The sequence below is a fragment of the Ammodytes marinus genome (genome assembly GCF_949987685.1).
Source record: "Ammodytes marinus genome assembly, chromosome: 11".
NCBI classification, from domain to species: Eukaryota; Metazoa; Chordata; class Actinopteri; order Uranoscopiformes; family Ammodytidae; genus Ammodytes; species Ammodytes marinus.
The window spans coordinates 99,395-126,024 of NC_137215.1; the positions used below are offsets into that span (position 1 = coordinate 99,395).

General features: G+C 42.1%; 1 protein-coding gene across 1 annotated transcript; it reads right to left on the reverse strand.

Annotated features, from left to right (window-relative positions):
• Positions 1–4,234: 4,234 nt before the first annotated feature.
• On the reverse strand, positions 4,235–26,630 carry LOC307257477 (NLR family CARD domain-containing protein 3-like). Its single transcript, XM_080036724.1, has 11 exons — positions 26,528–26,630; positions 25,307–25,400; positions 24,854–24,955; positions 24,282–24,386; positions 23,802–23,880; positions 23,440–23,641; positions 20,901–22,716; positions 20,638–20,808; positions 20,117–20,284; positions 5,880–5,926; positions 4,235–5,783 (listed from the first exon to the last, which is right to left on the reverse strand). The coding sequence occupies exons 2-11, from the start codon at positions 25,366–25,368 to the stop codon at positions 5,257–5,259; spliced, it is 3,279 nt and encodes a 1,092-aa protein (XP_079892850.1). The 5' UTR covers positions 25,369–25,400; positions 26,528–26,630; the 3' UTR covers positions 4,235–5,256.

The window sequence follows — 26,630 nt, forward strand, 5'->3', positions numbered from 1 at the left end:
TCAGAAGTGAAAGTATTTGAAGCAGTAAACAGCCGGAGAAATATTTAGAACCAGTCGAACCAGTCTCAGTGGAACAGTGTTCATTTCATTGATGAAGACTATGATGGAAAATATTCGTCAACAAACCTTTTTCACAGACAAAAAATTAATTAAAATTTAAAATAAATTAAAAATAAATTAAAAGTCAGATATGATGATAAAGACTGTGACGAATGGGGCGCCCTTAGCTCAGTTGGTAGGGCGTCCCCCCCATGGGCCTCGGCCAGTAGCGGACCCAGGTTCGATTCCAGCCCGCGGTCGTTCTCTGCATGTCACTCCCCTCTCTGCCCCATTTCAACTCTGTCTCTACACTATCAATAAAGCATAAACATGCCAAAAAGAATATATATCTTTAAAGACTGTGACGAATATACTGACACTATAGTCAACAAATAAAAACAAGACTAAAAGGTTAGGGGCGGGACGAATAGAGAAGAGATCCAATCAGAACTGCTCTTTTTCTGGGACAAGTTGGGAAGAAATCAGTGCAAAGCAGCGAGTGGAACGCCGGGGAAACCTCGCCAGTTATTATTTTAGAGAATTGCACTTTATTTTTCTTAATGTTTTTGCACAGACAGTAGAAGACAGTAAGTTCAGAGTAAGGTGGTTATCTGTTTCAATAATATTGTACTTCATCTTGAAATAATGTCATATGCATTGCATATCATACAGGGAGAATGCATATCTTTTTCAGGGAGAGCCTTATGCTTATTTTCTGCAAGATTATCTTTTGTGAAAAAAGCCACGGCCATGTTATTGACACTAACAACAAAATAAAATCCATGTTTTGTATTACAATCATTAAATCTGTGTCTGTATTGCATATTCAAACCTTAATACCATTCAATAAAAAAATAAACATTTGGAGACTAAAATCTGCTAATATTTAGTCAACTAAAACTATACTAAGTTAAAAGATTTCAGATGATTAAAATATGACAAACTAAATGGTGTGTTATTCAAAAGACTAAATAAGAATTTGCTGTCAAAATTAACACTGCAGTGGAAACGAATCATAGGCTAACGGACCCTACTAATGATGAGTTGTAGAAACGCTTTATGCTGGAGACATTGTTTACATAAGAGGGGAGCGCAGACGGCCAACCTCACGGTGCCGCTACCTTGGCTTGCTAGCTAGCTCGATGGTGAACTTGAAGTAGTTAACGTAAGTAAGTAACGTTAGCTAGCTTTAAAGAAAACGCCTTGAATGATCACACAAGACTTACTAGCTGTAGTTTTGTGCGAGACTACACAAGACTTGACGCTAGCGAATGTTTTCATTAACTAGCTAGCTAATGTGACGCAGCTAATTGTAGCGTCGATCGTCAATGTCGCGTTTAATGTGGGAGACAGAGTTCAGCTGCATTTGGCTGGTGGCAGGAAGGTGCTAACGTTAATCTCCAACCCTGAATATTTACACCACAAACACTGATTAAAACCCTCTTAATTTAGGCCTACCTGTTGAAGTTACTCTGCTCCTCCACGGCCGAGTCATCCATTGATAACTGTCCAACTGTCATCCCAACGGTGATCCATTCATTCCACAGTTTGAATCAGAGCCGATTTACCGACGTATCCTTCCGCCGAGTCGAGCAGCCGTTAACCAGTAGCTAGATCCTTGCTGCAGAACATAACTGAAAGCATCAACAATATTTTGCTACTTTTATTTTAAAGAGAACGTTAAAGGTTTGTTTAGGTCGGTAATTCATGAATAAACCAACAACAGGCCATTTCACAATTTACAAATAACCTATTTTAAATGTTAAACTCTTCAAAAGCCTTATGTATTCTGTGTGCTGTGAATATAGGTCTACCTCACATTTAAGCTACATGTTATAAAAATAAACTATTTAAAGGGTCAGCTCACAAAAGAATGCTGATTTACTTCACACATATGTGACTTCTGTGATCTGACTAGTTTCTCTGAGGCTTGTCAGTGTACATCTGATGGCACCAGCAGTTTATTGGCTCTGCTATTTTTAAATTAAAAACAGTGGAGGCAATAACTCAAACATTTTGTGTGTTTTTTTTTTTAAAGATTAGTTTTCATCAACCGGCCACATTGTCAAAATCAGTAAATATCTCTGAAAGCTGAAAAATCCAGTATACATACACAGCCAAGGCTCTGCTAACTGGCATGTTGCTAGTTACGGTGGCCCCTTTGTTTACATAACAGTTTACAGAGCCTAGGCTGTGTATTTACACTGGATTTTTTTCAGCACACACAGTACAGGCAGAAAGTGGATGATGAGGAGATATTCACTGATTTTGACGAAAAGTGATTTTGACAACATGCACTCTCAAGAATTACTGACTCCACCTTTAATGACTTATATATCCCTAGTACTTGACACGTCAGCAGAGATGCTTCTGTATACTTCAGTGTAAACGGTCTGACGAACCTCGCATACACAATGGATGGTTAAGTAGACAGTATGTAGTATATATACATGTTTAGTATGTAGGAGGTAGGACGTTAGTAAGCCGTTTACAACACAGCCCCAGTGACCTCATGAATGAACTCCAACCAGTTTAAACTGGTGAACTACGGCAGCTGCTATTGGCCGGTTGGTATGACATCATCTCTGAACGTCCAATCAGAAACTCTGAAGGAAACAAAGTGACCTCATGGAAACATATATCCGTTTATCGCCAAAATCTAGTTTGTTATTTTTTTTGTTTTTATAAAATGTATATCGGTGTTTTTCTATTGTATCTGGTGAAAATGATGTTTGTGCCAAAAAATATATATAAGCAGTTTTTAACAGAAATCTACAAGGCAGTTTCAGGCCCATGTGAAGGGAAACAATGTAATTAAGAAAATAAAATTCTAATTCTACAACTTTAAAGTTACTTTTTCACATAAAATTGGGCTTTTTTTTCAAATCTTGGAAATTTTATATATATATTTTTTTCTTTTGCAATTAAAAGTATTATTGAAAAATGTTGATTTTTTTCTTGTAAAGTTAAAACAATCTTGGAAAATTACGTTTTCAAGTTTTTACGATGTTTTTCCCTCTAGGTGGCCCTCAATGATTTAATCTTTTTGGTACGGCAAGAAAAAACTCTTCTAAACGACACTTTACTACATTTTTATTTCACATTTTTAAAACATTCAAGTTGAGACACTGCAGGTGACTATGGGTTACAATTTCAAACGTATAGATATCATCATAACATTTGATTTGAACAGTTGATTATTGGCATTAAAGGTGCAGTGTGTAATATGACATCAAGAACGTTCTACAAAGTTCAAGAATGCATCGCTCCCTGGGTAACCCCAACCCTTTAGAATAATAACAGAAGCTACAGTGGCCTTCAAGGACAAGAACAATTCAAAATTTTAAACAATGCACCTGATGACATTCCAACTATGACACTTTCAAGATGGCGGCACTAGGCCTTGGTCCAAAATATGCAGAAATATGGACATATATGAGACCCTTTCTAAGGGAAAAAAAAATATTCAAAAATTAGCTATTCAAAATCAGCTATTATGCACTAAATTAAACGTACTTATGGATATTATAATTACTTTCTACAAAATCTGCTAGGAAATAAAACCCAAAATTCTACACACTGCAGGTTTAAAACAATATTTTTTTCTATTACAATTTTGGAATTTGCAAAAAATTTAAAAATACAGAACGGATTTTGGATACAGCCTTTTTATAAATCAAAAATACTATGTACAGGTCTTAAAAAATGCATTTTCAGGATGTTTTTAAGAAGAAAATGTCTCATAAATCAGACAATGAACAACATATGAACAAATCCTTCTGTAATAACCTTCAGAATAGTGCTAAGAATGATAATGGAAAGTTTAGTTGATGTAAGTGCTTTAGAAATTGAGATTTTGAGAATTGGAAAAAATTAACCTTGAGATAATGGCCGTTAACGATGGTTGTATGGGAGAAATATACAGACGCAAACAGACAAGGTTTAGTCAAATAAACACCTGAATGTACATGTTGGACCTTTGATTTATACTAGTATGAAAGAAGACATGTTATGGAAGATAAATAGACAGAAATCTCTGAAAATAATTCTGGTTAAAGCGATGTTTCTGCCTGCAGTGTCTCTCCTTCATACAGACACTCCTCACATGGAACACTGGTTCACTTCTCTGACCTCATGATAAAACTCTACTTGATCTGTTTTCTATCGACAGCAAGTCTGATTGTTTTCTGAAGGATTTCTGGTTGTCACTCCTTTACTCTGTGTGTGTGTGTGTGTGTGTGTGTGTGTGTGTGTGTGTGTGTGTGTGTGTGTGTGTGTGTGTGTGTGTGTGTGTGAATTTTGTATTCATATTGTTGATATAATTGTGTTTAAAAATTGTGAAGAATTGCCTTAATTTTTGGGACAAAATGCAAATTATAGTATATATTTCAGTAGATTTTTAGGCCGATTTTTTGTGCTGGGGAAAATGTCTAACGATGTACTGTCCTCAGAAGGTGAAACATGATTGTGTGTGTGTGTGTGTGTGTGTGTGTGTGTGTGTGTGTGTGTGTGTGTGTGTGTGTGTGTGTGTGTGTGTGTGTGTGTGTGTGTGTGTGTGTGTGTACTTGTACAACTTATTTCTGTGAGAACCTATTTGAGTTTTAGACCTTAAGAGTGAGGACATTTTGTCCGGTTCTCACTTTGGGACAGGCCTTTAAAGGGCTGTTTGAGGGTTAACACTAGGTTTTAAGGTTCAGGTATGAATTAGGTTTATGTTAGGGTTAGTGTAAGGGTTGGGGTTAGGCATTTAGTTTGGATGGTTAGGACAAGGGGCTAGGGAACGCATTATGTCAATGAGTGTTCTCACAAGTATAGCTGTACAAACGCGCATGTGTGTGTCTATGGAATGTCCTCAGAGGGTGATGGAATCATGACTGTGGTATAAATATGTAATAAACAGCCTTCAATGTTTCTGACTATTCTGTCTATTCATTGAGTCTCCAGAATGAAAATATAATTTGGACCAGTTTTGCCGAAAAGCTGAGAAAAAATTGATCTTATTATCTTTTGGAAGAAGCCTGTGTCATTTCCGGTCATAATAAAAACTTGCTGGTTGAATAAAATCAATCTTTAAGTAGAAATTTGCCAGGGGTATGAATCATTTCGGGCTTGACTGTATGTACCGTGACTTTAGTGTACCGTTACTACATCCCTATCGACTGAGTCACAAAAACCTGAAAGATTTCTTTAGCCGTGATCCTGTACAGACTCTCTCTCCTACAGACGACACAGAGACACTGAGGCAAACCAGACCCCAAACCCAGGATACAGAGGTTCAGTGAATGTGGTGTTGAAGGTGTGGAGGTGGATCAGTGAGTCAGAGTAGACCTCGTAGAAGGACAGAGAGCCAGCAGGACAGTCCACATACACTGCTACTCTGTGAGAGACAGAGGAGGAACGGATGGATGTGTTTTTGTTATTGTGACGGACAGAGTAACGGCCATCTTCAGAGCATCTCAGACTCCAGGACTGATCATTCTCTCCAAACACACAGTCTTCACTCTTTCCTTTCCTGCTGATTCCTCTGTAACTCACTGATATCTCAGCCCTTCCGCTCCACTCAACCTCCCAGTAACGGCGACCAGTCAGACCTTTACTACACAGCAGCTGAGGATAGAAGTCAAATCCGTCTGGATGATCAGGATATGGCTGCTCGTCTCTCACCCATGTCACTGTCCTGTTGTTGTCAGACAGTTTGAGGTTTCTGTGTACTATGTTTGTGTCCAGTGTGAGTTCACAGGAATCTGATGGAGAGAACAAGACACAACACAGCAGCAGTTATTAATCCATCATCTGTGCATTGACAGTTTGATGATTATGAACATTATAAACACACTTACACTTCCTCAGACCTGGTGTCAGCCAATGGACTCCAGCAGGCTCCACCCTGAAAGGAGAGGGGGGGGGGGGGTCAGACCAGCATGTGCTCTTTCAGCATGCACACATGGACATTACACAGGCCTTGACATTAAGCTTTTACAGCCTTGTGTGTTTTACTTGACCAATAATAAAACATACTCGCCCCCAAAATGGAAATGTAGTCGATGACTAATAAATCCGACTGTATTTAATATCAAACTGATAAAAATGATCCGACTGTATAAAGTGTATCACGTACTGTATATATAAAGTATTTAATATTTTAGCAGAATAACATTCACTCTGATTCGCTAAGTGTTCAAACTACATGAACAAGTACTTTTTAATAATCTAACTGACTTGACAATCAACATTAACTCAGTGGAAGGACATTGCATGTAAGCTAACCTAGCAAAACTTCCATACACGGTCTGTCCGTAATCCACGTAAAAAGTTCAATTATTTGAACGTATATAATACGGATACCGGACAGATATATCACGGACTTTCGGACGGATCCGGTTGGATCGCATACGAGAATGTACGTATGTGGAATTGAGGCATAAAAACACAGGAAGTTTAAAGCTCCTTGACTCCTGCCACCACAACAGTCAATACTGTACAATGCAACCTGCCTATCCAGCCATCTCCTTGAGACATAAATAAATGATGCCCTTACATTCAATGCTGGCAAACAACGTGCCCTATCAACACCATTTGCAACGTGTTATTTTTATTTTGACATATTCACTTCTTTTTTTCAATTATAAAAAATATTTTTCACTTATTTAATTGCATTGTCCTTGTTTTCAGTTCAATTAGGCCGAATTTGTTTAAAGTCCAAAGGCATGGTGTTAATAGAAACAACTTTGTTAAAAGTTTAACACATGCATAATGTTCTTAAATCAATTAATAATTTTCTTTAATAATCGTGATAAGACAATGTCAATTAAAAAAAACTATTATGATTTTTGTCATAATCGAGCAGCCAAACCTTGCAATTTCAATGGTTTCGATCAATTATAAACAATGAAATTATTAAACAGGTAATCAGTATGAAAATTTCGACATCATATCTACAGGTTGTTTATTGTGATTTCATCAGAATCAGTGTCAGTGAGCTCCATGGTAACGTTGTGATTGACAGGCTGACTGAAATGCTCTTCATCTGGACAGAAACTCCCCTCTCCAAACCCCACACCCATAAACTCCACAAACTTTTCGCCTTTACTGTTGCACAAAGTCACGACCCCAAAAAAGTCGGTCCGCGTACTGACCTGGATGGGCACCATTAATGACGGTGATACAGGACGGTTAGAACTAAACCTGATCATATCTGCCAGGTGAACTTGTTTTCAACCCATGTTTGGTTTTAAGTTGATGTTTGTTCTGTTTACATTGTTTATTTCAATGTTGTTATTTATTTTTTATTTCTTCTCTTTCTTGTACTTCTGGACATATTCTCCTGTTGACTTGACTAGATACGTCAAGGCGGGGGGCTGGCCTTGTTAAGGCAGCCGCCTGTAAAGCGCTGTGGGAAACACTGGCTGTATTAGGCTGACTATATCTGAACCCCTTTATAGACTGCATGTGTTGGGTTTTTACTCTCACGTATCACCAACAGAAGCGCTCTAGTTTAAATCATCTGTCGGCTCCGTGAGCGGGCGTAACTCGTCCTGAAGCGAAAATTATACCTCAACTGACCGTGCTGATAATGTGATAAAAAAGCAATCTCTCTCTCCTGTGATCATTTATGTGCTATATACAAGCCGTGTTATAATGTGTTTCAATGGCTTTACGCGCGACGGCGGAGACAAAGTCAAAACGCACAGCGAGACTCAGCGGCCCGGCAAGAAAACCTGTAAAACTAAAGAGACATTTAAACAACTATCTTAGCACAGACAAAGCATCAGTCTTGGATCGCTTCATGGAGCGAGTGTGGTGCTTATAGAAGGCTTTGGCTGTGTCTTGATTCAGGGGTTGCCGCCTTGGTAGGACGCGGTCTCGCGGTCTATGAAGGCTATAGCCTATGAAGGCCGATTTTAAGGCCGGTTTTAAGGCCAACGAGCCGGGACGGTCTCCGCAGGTCTCCGTGTACGAGCATTTCCGGTTTACGTAACAAGCCGTTACCTTGCGTGACGACTCGCCGCTCCTGTGCTGCCTAGCAACCCTGATTGCTGCCAACGGAGACAGCCCTGTCAACGGAGGAAAAAAGAAAAAGAAGTTGCCTACCAGACGAAAAGAAAAAAAAGTACAAGAAAAAAAGAAAGGAAGATAAAAGTTAAGAAGATGGAGCAACACGTTGCTGTTTTGTTATTTTTTATTGTATTGTATGCCATCTCTGAAAAAAACGCAATGAATCATGGGATATGTTAGGCTGCGAAGGATACATCTGATGCAGCCTTCAAAACTGCTTCAAAACCGTGAAACGAAGGCTGCATTTCACGACCGCATATGAGGAGCCTTGCGAGGAGCCTTGCAAATGGGACAGCCTTTGCGCGCCGCTATGACGCAATCGGTCTTCAAATGCAGCCTTGTAGGCCGGTTCCAAGACCGCAACCCCTGAATCAAGACACAGCCTTTATGTGCCCGACAATGGGCCATTATGTGCACAATCTCAATAATAAACGGCTCGCCACACATTAGGCTACACAACAGAGCAGGCAGTTCCACGATCGCGATATGAGGCAGTTTATTTTGTAACCCATTGTTGGGAATTCATAAGGGGTAGATTTGGTCAAAGTTAAGAATATTATTAATTTCAAGGAAATTATAATATTAAGAAAAATTGTTAATTAATGATCAATTTAATTAGTCCAGCTAATCAAAATACTTATTAATACCTACGGAGCACCACCCTTTGAAAAAGGGAACTTTGAATCAAATCAGAAAAACAGTCTCATAATATTAAAGGGATTTACCTTTTAAAATGTCAAAGTTGGTTACAATGTACATTTAAGATAATGAAGGAGTGAATATTCGAGCATAGACCTTATTTACCAGCAATTAGTGAAATACAAGACACAAATATCACAGACACTGCTTCGTTAAATCAAAATGTAAGGGTTTATTTACTTAGGCAAGTTGATTAAAACGATACACATAAGTCAATAACCATGAACTAATCTAATTTAAGAAAGCAGACATAGCACAAGCAATAATAAGAACAGTTTAGAATCAAACCCACAGGTTATAGTACATGTGTATGTACCACTGTGTGTGTGTGTGGGTGTGTGTGTGTGGGTGTCAAAAAGAAAGGGGGGGTGGACACCGCCCAAAGCCAAAAATGGCGGACAGCTTGTGACGTTTTCGTCACGTGAAGGGGGTCACCGATGGCGATGCAATCACGTGGCGAAGACGTCCTAACTGTGACGTGTGACGTTAAAGTCACGTGAAGGGGGTCAGCGCTCGCGACCCACTCAATTTAACTTTGGAAACCACAGAAGTCAACGCTCATATGCTTAACAATCGCGACGCAAATGTAAGAATATGTGTTGGTGTGCGGATGTACAGAGTTTGAATAAAGAGAGAGAAAGAAAGAGATCAAGTAAAAGCTTGCCACAGAAAGTGCACAGTTAGTTGTTCACCTTGATTTATAGCCTACAGTCATTCAATCTGTAAGTGGTCTCACAAAACTGATGCTGCTTCGGAGTTATCAGAGGGGAACAGCTGTTCTGGCACGTAGCGACAATCACAACAATCAAACATCTCCCGGAAAGCGGGAGGAAAAACACAGTGAGCAGTTAGGCAATTATTATGAAAATAATGCTGTCAGAATCACATTTAAAAACAGGGAAAAACGACTTGTCAGTCGGTACCTTAACCTTAAGTTAATGTATACCTAAATAGATATCTATAGCCTAATTTATAGCCCAGACAAATGCCTACTGTGAATAGTCTCCGATGGTGATGAGAAGCGATGGGTAGGATAGGATCCTGTGGTCCACACGGCAGGTTAGAGGAGGGTCCTGCTTTTTATGCCGGGTAAAACGATCTTGCTTCTTGGGGAAAGACGGGGCCCGTCACGGTCAGCTGGCTTGCTCCGGTGGTGGCATGCGTCTTTTGCGGAGGCGGTAAGGCAGTTTACTGTCTGTTGCTAAAAGTGCAATACTTTTGCGTTCCATGTTTCCCAGGCCATGCGCTGCTAGACGCGCCCAAATTAACGCTTTTCTTTGGGTTTGAGGTTGTTTATTCCTCAACAGACAATAAAGCATTATTTTCTTACCGGATTTGGGAGGAGAAATAGGCCGGTGCGTTACCTGTTGATAGTTATTTGTGCATGTTTCGTGGCTGTTTTTCTGCGTGGCTGAATTGTTGCGGTCTAAAAACAGTGTGCCAGCATACCTGGGAACCCAGTTCCCCGACTGGGCACAGCTGAAATAGATAAGAAGCCTCGCCCTGCCAATTGTGGGGCGGCATTTGCTTTACGCACCGTCCTATCCCTCCAACCAAATGTTATTAATCATAAATCATATAAATAATCAACAAACAACTCAAAATTCATAAACAAATGCAAAATATACAGTAAATCTTGAAATCAATAATTTGGCTTCAACAGTTGCGTTCAGGGACGCTCGGCTTCTTCTCCGACTGGTAGGGAGGAATAGCCTGGTCCAACCAGACCATCATACTTCATTTAATTTGTACAGAAGGTCTGGAAGTGCTGTAATTGGCAAACGTTCACTCACTTGAAGGCGGGTGTCTGTCGAAGTTTAAAACTATTGGATCTGCCCAGTGCCACTCTGGATTAGCCAACCAATTGCATCACGTTTGGTCGTCACGTGTGTCATGAGCCGGCTTTTGATGGTGCGTTCCAGTTGGACAGGGAACTCGGAAATTTCCGACTTCACTATTGTAGTCTATGGATCTACCGGTACCTGGCAACAGTAACTTGTTAGAGCCTAACGTTTAGTTATTTGGACGAGAAAGGTTTTAGGCGTCCATACTTTCGCGGGCAGATGCACTGGAACACAGAGGAAATCTCCTTCTTCCGAGTATAAAGGAACGCAGCATTCAACTGAAACTGGAGTGTTCTCAGCCACTCGCTCTGTTCGCTGATTGGACGATTGTAGATTCTCTGGAGAATCTGGGAAATGCGCTGTACACCCAGACTGACTACTGAAGGGAAAATGACATTTGGCCGGAAGTAGGCGGGCGGGCGGAGCCAGGCTAAGGGAGGAAGGCACGGCTGAGTTTCTGCAGCCGTGGTAGGATGAAGTTTCTTTGGTGAAACTTCCTTCAGATCCGGGAAGATAAAGACTGCAGGCCAGCAGTCTGTGAGCTCAGTTTAAAGTTTGCAAACACCCGCTTTGTGGATGTTTCCACTGCGAAAAGGCTTGGATTTTGGGGTGCTTGCTGGTTTTATCATAGCATGGTCACATGGTTGACTGGAAGATTTCAGCCAATGGGGATCCAAAACCTTATCAGGAGTGATGAAACTAGGGCTGGGTTCCTTCGTTTTATGACCCCTTGTTCTGGGGGGTTTTGCCTCCAGAAAACTCAAATCCAGGCTTTATTTTACCCATGTAGGCCCCAAGAGTTCCTTATCAGGCTTTGAAAAGAGGAAGTAGGTTTCTATTGTACTTTTTAGCACTGCTGTAGGCACAACACATTAATACCGTATGCTGCGCGTTGCAACATTGTATCTACGTGGCGCACCATTGTTGTTTAGTCGTAATTTTCATGGCGCGTGCAGCATAGAATGAATGCACTGTCATTGGTTCAAATACAAATGAGGTGGGTCTTGTCATTTTTTTTAAAACCACGTGACCACCCAAATGTTGTGTGGTTTGCCGAAAATCACGTCAATCAAAAAAAAAAGAAGAAGAAGACGGCTGTGTGTTCACATGATCGGCGATAGTGTATTACAGAACAGTTAGTGGTGTTCGGCGCACAGAATCTAGGTCTACTGTAGGCTATTGACGAACATCACACGACATATCTGTTAAGTAACAATATGTATTAATTTAGGCTATATGTGGCTGCTCCACCTCAAGTCAGCCCAGGTAGGCGATAGTTAAGTTTCAGTTTCGTTTTCATCTCCGTGTTAAACGGCTGTTTGGACCAGCTGATCGGCTCCTGACAGCAGGAGCGAATCTATAGCCAGTGATAACTAGCCTGGCTCCGCCCGCCTGCCTACTTCCGCTCAATTTTCATTTCACTTCAGTAGTCAGTCTGGGGCTGAAGTGTCATGGGTTCCTTCTCCAGCCAGACTTTTGGCTGTCCAATCAGCAAACAGAGCGAATGACTGAAAACGATGACGTCGAAGTCGCACTCCAGTTTCAGTTGAATGCTGCGTTCCTTTATACTCAGAACTCGGAAATTTCCGACTTGGTAGTTCCGAGTTGCGACCTGTCTGTGTTCCAGTGCATCTGCTCGGGAAAGTATGGACGCCTACAACCTTTCTGATCCAAATAACTAAACGTTAGGCTCTAGCAAGTTACCGTTGCCAGGTACCGGTAGATCCATAGACTACAATAGCGAAGTCGGAAATTTCCGAGTTCCCTGTACAACTGGAACGCACCGTCAGAAGCCGGCTCATGAAATGCGTCACGACCAAACGTTATGCGAATGGTTGGCTGATCCAGAGTGGCACAGGGCAGATCCAATAGTTTTAAACTTCAACAGACACCCGCCTCCAAGTGAGTGAACGTTTGCCAATTACAGCAGTTCCAGACCTTCTGTACAAATTAAATGAAGTACGATGGTCTATGTGATGTTGTAGGTTACCATATGAATGAGACGAGCGGACAACTGTTTATCAGTACTGATACTTTATCTCCGGGATAGCAATACATGTCTGACTCGTTCATGTACATACGTCATGACCAATACCATATACGGCAGTGTCGCAAACACTACATCACTCCCGTTTTTTTTAGACGCCTAACGTCACAACATTTCTGAATGGGCATACATGAACTTATGCATTGTAAACAGATGAGGCTACCATTTACTTGTGGCTTCTAGTAAACAAAATAACATTTCACACCGTACCAAACAGTACACATATTTCTGGTTTCAAATATCTCATATACTCTGGTATTCAACATGTTTCAAATATCAAATAAATGTATTAAACCTGTGCTATAACATTCACAGTCATGTGCATAACAATCTCTGCATTATAAGTGCAAGTGTATTCGGTTTGAACAGTCATTAGAACCAGCTGTGATGTCTACTGACAACAATATGAACATATGTTGGCATATTGCCTTTGACCAACATCTCACACATGAGAGTACGGAGGGCACTGTCGTATGGTTCTGAAGGGGTACCTTTGTGGCCTTGGTGAGGCACCAGCGACAGTGGCACCATCATCCTCTTCGTCGGGATCCGATGAAATGTCCTGTATCTCTGGATTCACCCTTTTGAAGAAAGATGAATTGCGCGTAATGGAATGTCCATCTCTGGTCGCAGTGACCATTGAGCCCTTCACTTTTGAAACAGTATGTGGCTCACTGTTGTAGGGTGTGGTAAGCTTGTTGTGCTTGGGTTGTTTGTGAAGCACCGTGTCGCCAGGAATGAGGGGGCGTGGTTTGGCGTGACGGCGTGCGTCTGAGTTGCGCTTCATCTTGGCCTTAGCTGTGTTGTCTCTGTCTCTGATCGTGTGGTCAATGTTCTTTTCGATGGTCGAGGTGAGTGTGGGGACCTTTGTGTGCATCTTGTACCGTAGTACTAGTTCGGCTGGTGATACTTCAGTGGTGCTGTGAGGCGTAGAGCGAGGAATGTGTTGAGTGTCTGCTTCCACGGGACGTTCACAGTCTCTGACACTCGGATGACTTTCCCAAGTGTGCGCATGAAACGCTCTGCTGTCTCGTTGGCCTGAGGCCAGAGGGGCGTTATCTTCCGATGATGGAAACCTAGGCAGTCAGCAAACTTGGAAAACTGTTCGCTGTTGAATGGTGGACCATTATCAGTTTTGACCACTCGGGGTATACCAAACATGGAAAACACTTTGTCAAACACTGGGATAACTGTGTTAGCTGAAATAGACCTTATTATCTCAACTACAGGGTAGCGTGAGTACTCGTCTACAATAACTAAGAGATACTCTCCCGTAGGTAGGGGGCCATAGAAATCTGCACTGACATTAAACCAAGGGGCTTCTGGTAGATCTGACATTCTCAGGGGCTCTGACTGGGCTATGGGTGTCTTTGCTTGACATGCTAAACAGTTCTTTACAGTCTGTTCTGCTTTCTGATCGATGTCGGGGAACCATACATTTGACCTGAGAAGTGTCTTTGTTTTAACAATGCCCTGATGTCCTTCATGGGCTAACTGTAACACTCTGTGTTCGAGGGACTCTGGGATGATGATCCTCGTGCCTCAGAGGATGATGTCGTTGCTGGGCAGCATGCTCAGCTCTTCGCTGACTCGGGTGAACTTCTTCAGAGTAGCAGCATGCTATGTGTTGTCGGTGATCCTGTGCCACGTGTTGTGTCTGAGTATCGGGTCCTTGAGTGTTTCTTCTCTGATCTCGGCGAGGGTCATTGCTTTGGGTGTAGCATGGTGGGCGATGAAGTTCACATATTCTTCTGCTACCTTCCCTGCTCTTGTAGATTCTCCCGTTGGTGTCCGGATGGGGTGACGTGACATGTAGTCGGCGGGGTTCTCTGCGCCTTTCCGGTACTCCGCGCGAAAGTTGTAGGGCTGGAGTCTCAGTCCCCATCTCTCGATTCTCGCCGGCGGTTTTGATTTGGGGTTATTCCAGATCACTTCGAGGGCCTTGTGGTCTGTGACCAAGGTGAAGGGGTTTCCGTAGATATATAAGTGGAAATGTTCACAACTCCACACGATGGCCAATGCTTCCCGTACAGTCTGTGAGTAACGTCTTACCACGTCACTCAGAGCACGGCTGGCATATGCTATGGCGTGCCTCACTCCTTTTTTGTCCATTTGATAAAGAATGGCGCCTAGGCCCACCGGGCTGGCGTCCACTATCAGCTCTGTGTCCTTAGCTGGATCAAAGTACGCCATGACTGTGTCACTGGTGAGGCTGTCTTTGATTGTCCGTATCGCAGCAGTGTGCTCCGGTCCCCAGCTCCATTGCGTGTCTTTTTTTGTGAGCTCGCGTAGTGGAGAGGAGACGGTGGCAAAGTCTGGTATGAATCGTGCGCAGTAGTTTGCCACGCCGAGAAGGTTTCTGACTTCCAACGGGTCCTGTTGATGGCGGTGACCTTTTTGGGGTCGGCTGAGATCCTGTCTGCTGAAGGTCGTGATGTATCTGCTGGCCAGGTGGAGCTCTAACTGATGATACCCGGCAGTCAGGTCCAGCTTGGAGAAGACCGTAGCTCCGTTGAGCTCATGGATGACGTCGTCCATGGTGGGTGTGATGTGGCGTTCGCGCTGTATGGTGGTGTTGGCTTGTCTCATGTCGACGCAGATCCTCACTTTATCTGGGTCTTTTGGTTTGGGAGGCGTCACAATTGGGGAGACCCATGGCGTGGGGCCTGTGGCTGTCTCTATGATGTCATCATTCTCGAGTTTCATCAGTTCGTCTTCGACTTTTTTCCGGATGTGAAATGGCACCCTTCTGTGTGGCTGACAGGCAGGCTGCACGTCTTTGTTGATGTGTAGCTTGACTTGAAAGTCTTTCAGTTTGCCTATCCCTCTGGATAACTGTCCACCAGCTCGTCTGCAACTGTTCTGCCGCTTGTGGAGGAGACGCTGTTGACTATTTTAATCAGGCCAAGCTCATCAGCTGTTTTGTAACTTAACAGAGAGCAGCCATCGCCCTCCAGCACGTAGAACATGCCCTTAGTCTTTTTGTTCCCTGCCTCTATGTCACAGTTGAATGCTCCAGCTATGGGCAGTGGTTTGGTGCAGCCATAGGGATATATCTTTACGCTGACTGTGGTGAGCTGGGGGCGCAGAGTCATTGTGTTGAAAACAGACTCACTGATAATATTCACTGCAGCTCCAGAATCTATGAGTGCTGATATCTTCGTATCGTTGAGCTTGATGCTTGTCTGTTTCTGCATATAGTCACTGTTGCTATTTATTACAAACACATATTACTCATCGCTGCTAGACGAGTTATAATCATAATTTTGCTCTGTGCTGGTCACATTGTACACTTTGCGTCTGTGTTGTTTACCTTTCTCTCTGTCTGCGTCTTTTGGTTCACGCCCTTTGGTTGATTCTTGTTGCTTAGATCTGCATTGTCGAGCAAAATTATTAATTTTGTCGCGCATGCTTTGCAGTCCTTGCCCCGTGCTGGGCAGTCTCCTTCATGTGGATATTGTCCTCCACAGTTCCTGCAATTATTGTTGGGCTTGCCTCTCCCAGTGTATTGGCTGGGCCGCCAATTCTGCTGGATCACATTCACTGATGCAGTAGCTATCTGTTCCATGCCCGCTGCTTGCTGCTCGGACAGTTCTAGCGACCTACCATGGTCGACAAGGTCATCTAAGTCCTTGTCAGGCTCTCTCAGCGTGCGTCGGCGCAGCCTGGTTGAAGTGCAGCTTTGAATCAGCTGTGCTTTGATCTCTTTGTCAGTGTCTGCAAACTCACAGTTCTTTGCAAGCATGCGTAGTCTAGTGCAGTATGTGTCCAGATTTTCGCCTGGCAGTTGCACTGCCTTTCTGAACATGTAAACTTGATATTGAGTGTTCTTCTTGGGGGTGAAGTATTTTCGAGCCTTGCCTTTACGTCCGCATATTTGTCTCCATCTTCTGCGAGCGTGTCGTAGATATCATATACGCGCTCTCCTTGCACCCATTTGGTCCAACGCGGTCCCACCGAGCTTGGATCCGTTTCTGAGTTGAATGCACGGAGTGCGGGAGTGTGCGCGAGCGACATGACGAGTGCCGCGTGTAGTGTTGGCCACTCAGTTCTCGGAATGCTGGCTATGCTAACTGTGAAGCTAGCTAAAGTACCGCAGTCTACGAGACGTTTTATATTCCTCTTCTCTTCCGGACTTTATAGTCCCATATTTACCCTCATCGCCAATGTGATGTTGTAGGTTACCATATGAATGAGACGAGCGGACAACTGTTTATCAGTACTGATACTTTATCTCCGGGATAGCAATACATGTCTGACTAGTTCATGTACATACGCCATGACCAATACCATATACGGCAATGTCGCAAACACTACAGTCTGGTTGGACCAGGCTAAGTGATAACTAAACTTAATAATAAAATAAAGCTATCTCTTCCTCCCTCTCTCTGTCTCCTCTCTCCACTGCACACTCAGTCACTACTATCCATGCTTAAAGCTCACATATTATGCACTTTGCTGTCAATTTTATATGGTCTAAGTAGTCCCTAATACTTATTTTTTTAGATGTTTGCTGAAAAACCCGTTCAGATCATTTATTGTAGCAAGCCTCTATACCCTGATTGTCCTCTGGTCTCAGGATGACCTATATTTGTGCGATCTGGCTGGCCCCTCCCACCTCTCTGCCAGGCTTTCTTTATATGTCCATGGGGCTCTCCCACCGTCTCTGCCGTGCTCTCGCGATACTAGAGAGACACTGCGTGACTGCGAACACAGTGTTTACCCGGCCGGAGCTAAGCCATACTTTGAGAACAGTTTGACATGACCTGACGTGATTAAAACCAGTGAAAACAGTAGCTTCAAAGTTTGATTTCTACAGGAATATCTTCCCATCCTTTGTCATGTTAAAAACGAGTCATTTTCAGACTGCTGTGGGGAATATAAACAGCGTGTTATGAGCAAGACTTGGTGCTACAACCGAAGCTGTATGGGCGCTAACGCTAAAAATAAGACTCAGACGATAAAATAAACTAAAAATACCACTAAAATCAGTGAAAAAAATATCTTCAAAGTTGACTTCCACACTATTAAGTTCCAATCCTTTGTCCTGTTAAAAACGAGGCATTTCCAGACTGGTGTGGGTAATAGAATTATGTTTTTATGAGCAAAAGCTGAATGCTTGTCTCGAAGCTAGCTCGGAAGCTACCGGCTAAAAATACCACACAAATCAGTGAAAAAAATATATTCAAAGTTGACTTCCACACTATTAAGTTCCAATCCTTTGTCCTGTTAAAAACGAGGCATTTCCAGACTGGTGTGGGTAATAGAATTATGTTTTTATGAGCAAAAGCTGAATGCTTGTCTCGAAGCTAGCTCGGAAGCTACCGGCTAAAAATACCACACAAATCAGTGAAAAAAATATTTTCAAAGTTGACTTCCACACTATTAAGTTCCAATCCTTTGTCCTGTTAAAAACGAGGCATTTCCAGACTGGTGTGGGTAATAGAACTATGTTTTTATGAGCTTGTCCCAAAGCTAAATAGCTATACACCAGTCAGGCAAAAATACCAATATAAACATTTCTTTCAGTTTCACTGTTTGAAAAAACCCACAAGTAGCTTCCTATCCGTTGTGTTATTAAAAACGAGGCATAGACTGCTGTGGTTAAGATAAATTAGTGGAGTATGAGCAAAAGCATTCTGTGTTGGTGTATGTAACATTCAGGCTGTAGGCTACTATGGGCATCTTGTCGCTTAGCGGGGAAAGCAACATGGCTGTCACTCGGAAAATTTTCCATCGGATCTCGGGGCCGTGGACCAATAAGAAATGGGGGAAGGAGAGTTATCAGACTACTGCAAGGTGGACGTTTCTGGGGGGGGAAGCATGGCCATATAAAGAAAATATGGGGATGTGGCTGTGCCGACAATTACGTAATAGTCGGCGAGAATTCTGACTGGAGTATATTGGGGGGGAGGGGTGGGGATTTCAGAAAGGGGGAGAGTGAGAAAAGGAGAGATTGTTATTTTTTTTGATATTTTGGCAGTCTCTAGGCACACCGTGGACCCATGGATATGTTGGAACACATTTAAAAAGTGCATTTTGCATAATATGTGACCTTTAAAGGAAGCAGGATTATAACCTCAAATAACATCGGAATATTGAATTAACTTTTTTTTAATTAAATATAATCACATGTTATTTGAGTTATGTATTTGTTGCTCCTGAGGATCCCATTTGTTTGTTTTTAATTTATTTTATTTCCCTTTTTACTGCTCAACCTTTTTATTTTTGTTTGTATTAACCATGTTCAATAAAGACTTTAAAAAATAAATTAAAAAAAAACTCATTTATTTTCATATTTTTTTAAAATATTTTATGTAATGTATTCATATTTTCTCTTTTTTCCTCCCCCCCGATCTAATTTTGACAATTTTTAGAAAAACTTGTTGGTTTGTAAGTTCTAAGGGAGCATGTTTTAATAAAGCCTGTGAACTTTTTAGATGTCTTTAATTTCATGTTTCTATGTGCTACAGAGGCTTAGATATTAAGGTTTTGGTAGACGTTGACAATTCTTAGTATTTTTTCGGAAGACCCTCAGGAAATAAAGATATGTATCCTAGATTGCCATAGGGTTTAATAGGCGTTTTCAGCAGGCGTTTAATGCTGGGCTTACACTACACGACTTTTCACGCGATTTGACAGTCGCAGACAATCTTCCAATGTCGGACTGAAATCACAGCAGTCTTGCCGGAGTTGTGGCTTTTGGTGTAAGGTGGTCATCCGACCCGATTTCAGTCTTCTTCCCGTCTTGACGTTCCGACAAACTAGTTTGATATTATTGTTAGTCTTGAGGGGTTGGCTCAAGCCAAATGACGTGAACACTGTCACACACTCTCCAGCACCAAGCACGACGCAGGAGAAGGGGGGCGTTAGTCGCGACCTGTGTCCGCCTGTGAGGCACTTTTTTCGGACACTTTTACCTAGCAGCCTCGGCTGAAGAACCAGGCTGACATGCGCAACCTTAACACTTTACCGTCACATTTAGGGTTAGGAGTGAGAGTTATTTGGGGAAGAGATCAGCAAATAAAGATGGTTGAATGACTACAGGATGTCCCCCGCTCGGAATATTGAATTAACTTTTTTTTTATTAAATATAATCACAATCACGTTTGCAGTTTCTAACGTGATCATGCATAACATTTAGCCTACGTGATAAGGGCATATAGTTGTTTATACACCCAGTCCATTTTACCTGCTAAAAAAAAACTTTTTATTTGACTGAAATCACTTTTAATCCCCGGTAGCAGGATTGGAAATAATATTATTATTCACTTGCCCGAAACAGGCAACTATAGGTCACATTTTACTTGCCTGAACACAGAACACCTGCCCCGGGCCAGCAGGTAACCGGTGATGTCGAGCCCTGATTACATTCACTTGTGGCTCTTTTCCTGAGTGAAACTGTACCGTACTGACAGCAGCCTCTTCATACCTGAGAGTGTCCAGTCTCCAGAGGGGACCGTCCCGTCCAGCAGACAGTAGCTCCACTCCTAAGGCTCCTGGATGGTTGTAGCTCAGGTCCAGCTCTCTCAGATGGTTGGAGTTCAGAGCTGAGGCCAGAGAAACACAGCCTTCCTCTGTGATCAGACAACCTGACAGACTACACACACACACACACACACACACACACACACACACAGGAACCATCTGAGAACAAGTGATGGTGAGTTTCTTTGTTTTTTGTTCAGGTATGTTTTGGTCCAGGTAGAATACTTTAGAGCCACTTTTATAATAAATGTTAAACATTATCTGTAGTATTTTATAACTTAATAATATAATGAAAAAAAAACAGCTGATGTAAATTCTTTGCGTCAAGAAACAACTGCTGAAGTTTAAGCAAATATCCTTTGATAAATCAGTTTAGCAGACACAATGTTACTCAGGTTAACTTGTTAGAAACTAATATAAATCAGATGTTAAATGGTCATCAGTTGAACTGGTTAATAATCTGACCTGAGCGTTTCCAGTTTACAGTGTGGACTCTGCAGTGCAGCAGACAGATGCGTCACTCCTGAATCCTGCAGGTCATTGTTACTCAGGTCCAGCTCTCTCAGACTAGAGGAGGAGCTGAAAACTGAGGCCAGAGCTTCACAGCTTCTCTCTGAGAGGTTACAGCCACTCAGCCTGGAGAGACAACGGTAAGGGAAAGATAAATACATTGTTTTTAAGTTAAAGATGGCAGGGGTTTATTGATGAATAAATCCTACTGCACGTACAGAGCTTTGTTGGAGGCTTTGACCACTGGCAGCAGCCTCAGAAGAGCCTCCTCTGAAGCAGAGTATTTCTTCAGGTCAAACACATCCAGATCTTTTCCTGATGACAGTAAGATGAAGACCAGAGCTGACCACTGAGCAGGAGACATGTTATCTGTGGAGAGACGTCCTGAACTCAGGGACCGTTGCATCAGCTCCACTAGAGAACGATCGTTCAGTTCATTCAGACAGTGGAACAGATTGATACTTTTCTCTGCAGAGGGAGAATCCTCGATCTTCTTCTTGATGAACTGGGCTGTTACCCAATTGATCGTTCGATAATTGGTCTGTGAGCTACTTCCTGTCTGTGTCAGCAGACCTCTGAGGAGATTCTGATTGGTCGGCAGTGAAAGACCCAGGAGGAAGCGGAGGAACAAGTCCAGGTGTCCATTTGGACTCTGTAAGGCCTTGTCCACAGCACTCTGGTAGAACTGTGTCTCTGCAGATCCCTGAGAGGTTGTTTGTTCTTCTGACATCAGATTGACTCCAGTGTTGATGAACGTCAGATGGACATGAAGAGCAGCCAGAAACTCCTGAACGCTCAGATGGACAAAGCAGAACACTTTGTCCTGGTACAGTCCTCTCTCCTCTTTAAAGATCTCTGTGAACACTCCTGAGACCACTGAGGCTGCTGTGATATCGATGCCACACTCTGTCAGGTCTGATTCATAGAAGATCAGGTTTCCTTTCTGCAGCTGCTCAAAAGCCAGTTTTCCCAGAGACTCGATCATCTTCATGCTCTCTGGACTCCAGTGTGGATCTGTCTCAGCTCCTTCATCATACTTGATGTTCTTCAGTTTGGCCTGAACCACCAGGAAGTGGATGTACATCTCAGTCAGGGTCTTGGGCAGCTGTCTTCCCTCTCCGTTCTTCAACACATCCTCCAGGACTGTAGCAGTGATCCAGCAGAAGACTGGTATGTGGCACATGATGTGGAGGCTTCGGGATTTCTTGATGTGGGAGATGATTCTGTTGGCCTGCTCCTCATCTCTGAATCTCTTCCTGAAGTATTCCTCCTTCTGTTTGTCAGTGAACCCTCTGACCTCTGTCACCATGCCAACACAGTCAGGAGGGATCTGATTGGCTGCTGCAGGTCGTGTGGTTATCCAGATGCGAGCAGAGGGAAGCAGTTTCCCTCTGATGAGGTTTGTCAGCAGCACATCCACTGAGGTGGACTCTGTAACATCAGTCAGGATCTCAGTGTTGTGGAAGTCCAGAGGAAGTCGACACTCATCCAGACCGTCAAAGATTAACACAACCTGGAACTCTTCAAAGCTGCAGATTCCTGCTGCTTTGGTTTCAGTGAAGAAGTGATGAACAAGTTCCACCAAGCTGAACTTTTTCTCTCTCAGCACATTCAGCTCTCTGAAAGTGAATGGAAATGTGAACTGAATGTCCTGGTGGGTTTTGTCTTCAGCCCAGTCTAGAGTGAACTTCTGTGTTAAGACTGTTTTCCCAATGCCAGCCACTCCCTTTGTCATCACTGTTCTGCTTGGTTCATCTCTTCCAGGTAAGGCTTTAAAGATGTCTTCTTGTCCGATTGTTGTTTCTGGTCTGTGTGGTTTCCTGGATGCTGTTTCAATCTGTCTGACCTCATGTTCATCATTGACCTCTCCAGTCCCTCCCTCTGTGATGTAGAGCTCTGTGTAGATGTCATTCAGAAGGGTTGGGTTTCCTGCTTTAGCGATCCCCTCAAACACACACTGGAACTTCTTCTTCAATTTGGACTTTAGTTTAAGCTGACAAACTCTGGAATTACTTCCTGAAAGAACCATGGTTCCTGAAATAATACACAAGATAAGAGCAGGTCAAAATTCAACGGTAATTCAAATATTACGATGAAAATATGAATGGACTGTTATGCCCCTGTCTAGGGGGAACCAGAGACACAACACAAATACGAAAATGCCCACTCCCCGATCCCCAAACCACCACACACGGACCTTACGAAAGTAAAATAGATATCAATTTATTTTCAGTTGAACCAAATAAAGAAAACACAAAGCTTCAGGGTGAGTTACTGCCAAAAAAAACCTAATCTGAAAACAAAAAGCGAGCGAAACCCTAAAAACCTAAACATAGAACAAACAAATGAGACACACTCTGGAAAATAAATGGCAACTCACCTCTACCGGACAAAACTGAAAATAATAATTAGTAAATAACAAAAGGAGTGGTTCAGTGGTTCAGGGATCCGTGAGCGGGTGCTGCCAATCATGCCACCAGCTGAGTGAACCTGGCGGAGGCTTAGAGTAAGCCAATCAGCTTCCGCCACTTACGGAGCCAACACCTGTACCTGTACAGAAAAGCTCATTCACACAGAGGTCTCACTCCCACAGACCACTCATGAACCAAAAGGAAAACAGCAAAGAACAAAACGAAACTAGCAATATACGGCCAGGGTCGTAACATGGACATATTAACATTTGTCCCTCCATCTCTTGAGACTTCAGTAAATGTCACAATTCAACATCATGTTAAACCTTTAGAGAAATCCTCTTACTGCTCCACAGAAGGTCAGCCAGGTCCTTCTGCTTCATTATCCTCAGGAAGTCCAGTGTGATCTTCAGAAATGCCTCTCTGCTGCTGCTCTGCTCCTCATCCTCACTCTGACCCTCTAAGCATTCTGGGTTATCTGGACTCAGAAGCTTCTGCATCTGCTTCAGCTCATTCTTCACAAATGTGACGATGTTTTCCTCCAGCAGCTAGAACAGAATATTAAATGAACAACACCATCAAACTAAAATCATGACACAAACATCAGATCCATGTTGGACAGACTGACAGTCCACTGATCTAAACAGTTAAACATGGAGGTTGTTGTGAACAGAACAGATGGAAAGTAGTTGTTGTTCATGTACAGACCCTGAATGTGGAGTCCAGGTGTGTTTGATGCTGCTGGGCAGACCGATCACTGGGAACCTCTGAGATCTCCTGGTCGAGTCTGAGGAGAAACCATAGAGAATGAGCTCATGTCTGGGGTTAAAGTTTCCCTCCAGGGGCAGCTGGTGTTTGCAGAACAGAGGGAAGGGGCAAAGAGAGGGCCAGGGGCAAAGAGAGGGCGAGGGGCAGGTAGAGATACAGCAGGAGGCCACTTTGTCTCACTTCATGGCTTCAATTTGAATCAAAGGTTCAGCCATTCTGTCAAGTTGCAACAGGATGTTTGATTCTGTCCGGGAATATTCTGTAATTATTTTTTCGGTCTTTTCACTGAAAATGGCAAAATAAAAATTTTTCGATTTCGGCCGAATATTTTCTGTGGCCAAACTTTCGGTGAATCACTCATATATAGTTTAAAAACTTGTTCTCACAGGGTTTTATTTTGTGTATGCTTTGAATCCTTACCCTAGATCAACAGACGGGCGTCCATCTTTGAATACTATAGGATGATCCATAGAATCATTACTCTTCATGGACAAACAGCTGGGCTCTGGTGTTTCCTGCTTCCTCCTGATAGAAACACAGGAACCAGTAAATTAGGGATGGGGCCGATCCGATCCAATATCGGTATCAGGTCCGATATGGCTGCAATCTACATATCGGATATCGGACTGACAAATCTGATTTAAATAGTTTAAAGCTGTTAAGATAAACGTATACATTTGTGTATATTTGTTGCTCTTTTAAATTAGAATTGCTGTGTTGCACATATCACAAACAACAAACTATTTTTTTTAATAATTATGATATCGGACAGTATCGGTCGATATCCAAAACCCAGATATCAGAATTTGATAAAATAAAAATAGTGGATCTTTGCATCCCTGTAGTAAATAATCTGCAACGCACCCAGAACACAGTAGTTACACTGAGCAGCTTTCACATGTGAGAATATTAAAGATTGTGAAGACAAATCATGCAGAAACTAAAACATGCTAAAACATGAATCAGATATTTAAATGTTAGGAACAGTTTACCTCTCTGCAGCAGACAGTTGTCCTTTAAAATTAAGGATGTCATCTTTTGACCGGTCACTCTTGAAGGACAAACAGCTGGCTCCAGGTCCAGGAGAGTCTGGTCTGTTCAACACAACATGAGTGTGAATTAAAAAAGTCAAAGTCGCTTTATTCTATAAGTCACTTTTAATTTATACAACATGTTCCAGACATACAGAGGAATATAAATGTGGTTTCTCTCCGACCCACGGTGAAATAAGAACAAAAGAATCAAATACGATGAGATGAAATAAGTAATATATACAATACATTCATTCTAAATAGTGCAAAAGATAAGGCAAAACAAAACCGTATAGAAAAAGTAAATTATTGAAATGTGCAATATGAGGAACATTATTTACAATATGCAGTAAACTGAAGAATAATGAAGGTGCAGTGATTTGAGTCATGGACAGTTAGAGATCCTCATGTCACCTCTGAGCTTTGGTCTGGCCGCCATGTTCCCCTCCCTCCTCTGTGTCCTCACTCTGATCCATAGCAGAGCCCACACCTTCACACACACTTTCACCTGGAGAGAAAACACATCAACATTAACTGAAACCCCTTTCTATCAATAGTTCTGTAAACTATCAGCTGAGCGTGTTTGTGTTTTTAGCTACAACTGCATTTGATCGGTCAATTATGTGTTTATTCATGTGTTTATCTATCTGACAGCTTCTTCCACGTTCAGATGATTAAAAAAACAATATAAATCTCCTAATGGATGATTTTATTGCAGGTGGAGCTAGTCAGCAGTTTGAAAAGTAGTTATAACAAGTGTTTTTATTCTCCCTGTGTGAGCCACGTCACAGACAATAAAATGATTTGTCTAATTTCAAACGTCCTCTGTGTTCATGCAGCTGACGTCCAGCAGATGGCAACAGATTAAAGCCAGAAACAGAACATGAAGAGTGAAGTACAGCAGGCCTGTATACAACAAGTCCTCTGCTGTTATTACACGGGGGAAATGCAAAGTTATACTACAAGTATTATGAACAAAATATCCTTCCATGAGACAGCAGAAGGTAAAGACTTCACGTGAAGTGTTTCATTCACTGCTGATACTTTAATCTAACTTCAGATTTGACTTGTTGATCAAACACTTTGTGAGTAAAATGTGAATGTGTAAAGTAACGAGCCGTCAGATACATGTAGTAGAACAACAAGTCCAAAGTTTCCTGCTGAAGTGCTCAGCTCCTTTACTGCAGTCACCGTACTAACAGCACACTGTCAGAGTAGATTGATTGATTGATATTATTTGACCATTTTGATATAAAATATAAACAGCTGCTCTGTGTCATAGATTAAAATACATGAGATGACACAATAAAGCCCGAAGGCTTAATTCCATTATGGTCCCTGATTACTGCACACTGTCATAGTAGATTACTGCATCAACACACTCATATGTAACTAGTACTACATATAATAATATGATAATATAACATTAACACAAAATGGAGGATCTTTGTTAATGACTGTGTCGACTCCTTCGTTTCTTAGTTTCCCGTGAAACTCTGAGTTATGAGTTGACAAATTTCAACGACAAACTTTTCTGTTTCTACTGGAACTAGATTTACACAATAAAACATAAAATATAATAAAATATGATCATTATTATTATTATTAACAATGAGAGCAGAGTTGATCTCTTACCTTCGGCTGGAGCTTTAGAGGAGAAAATAAACTGCGTCACATCGTTCAGTCAGAAGTGAAAGTTTTTGAAGCAGTAAACTGCCGGAGAAATATTTAAAACCAG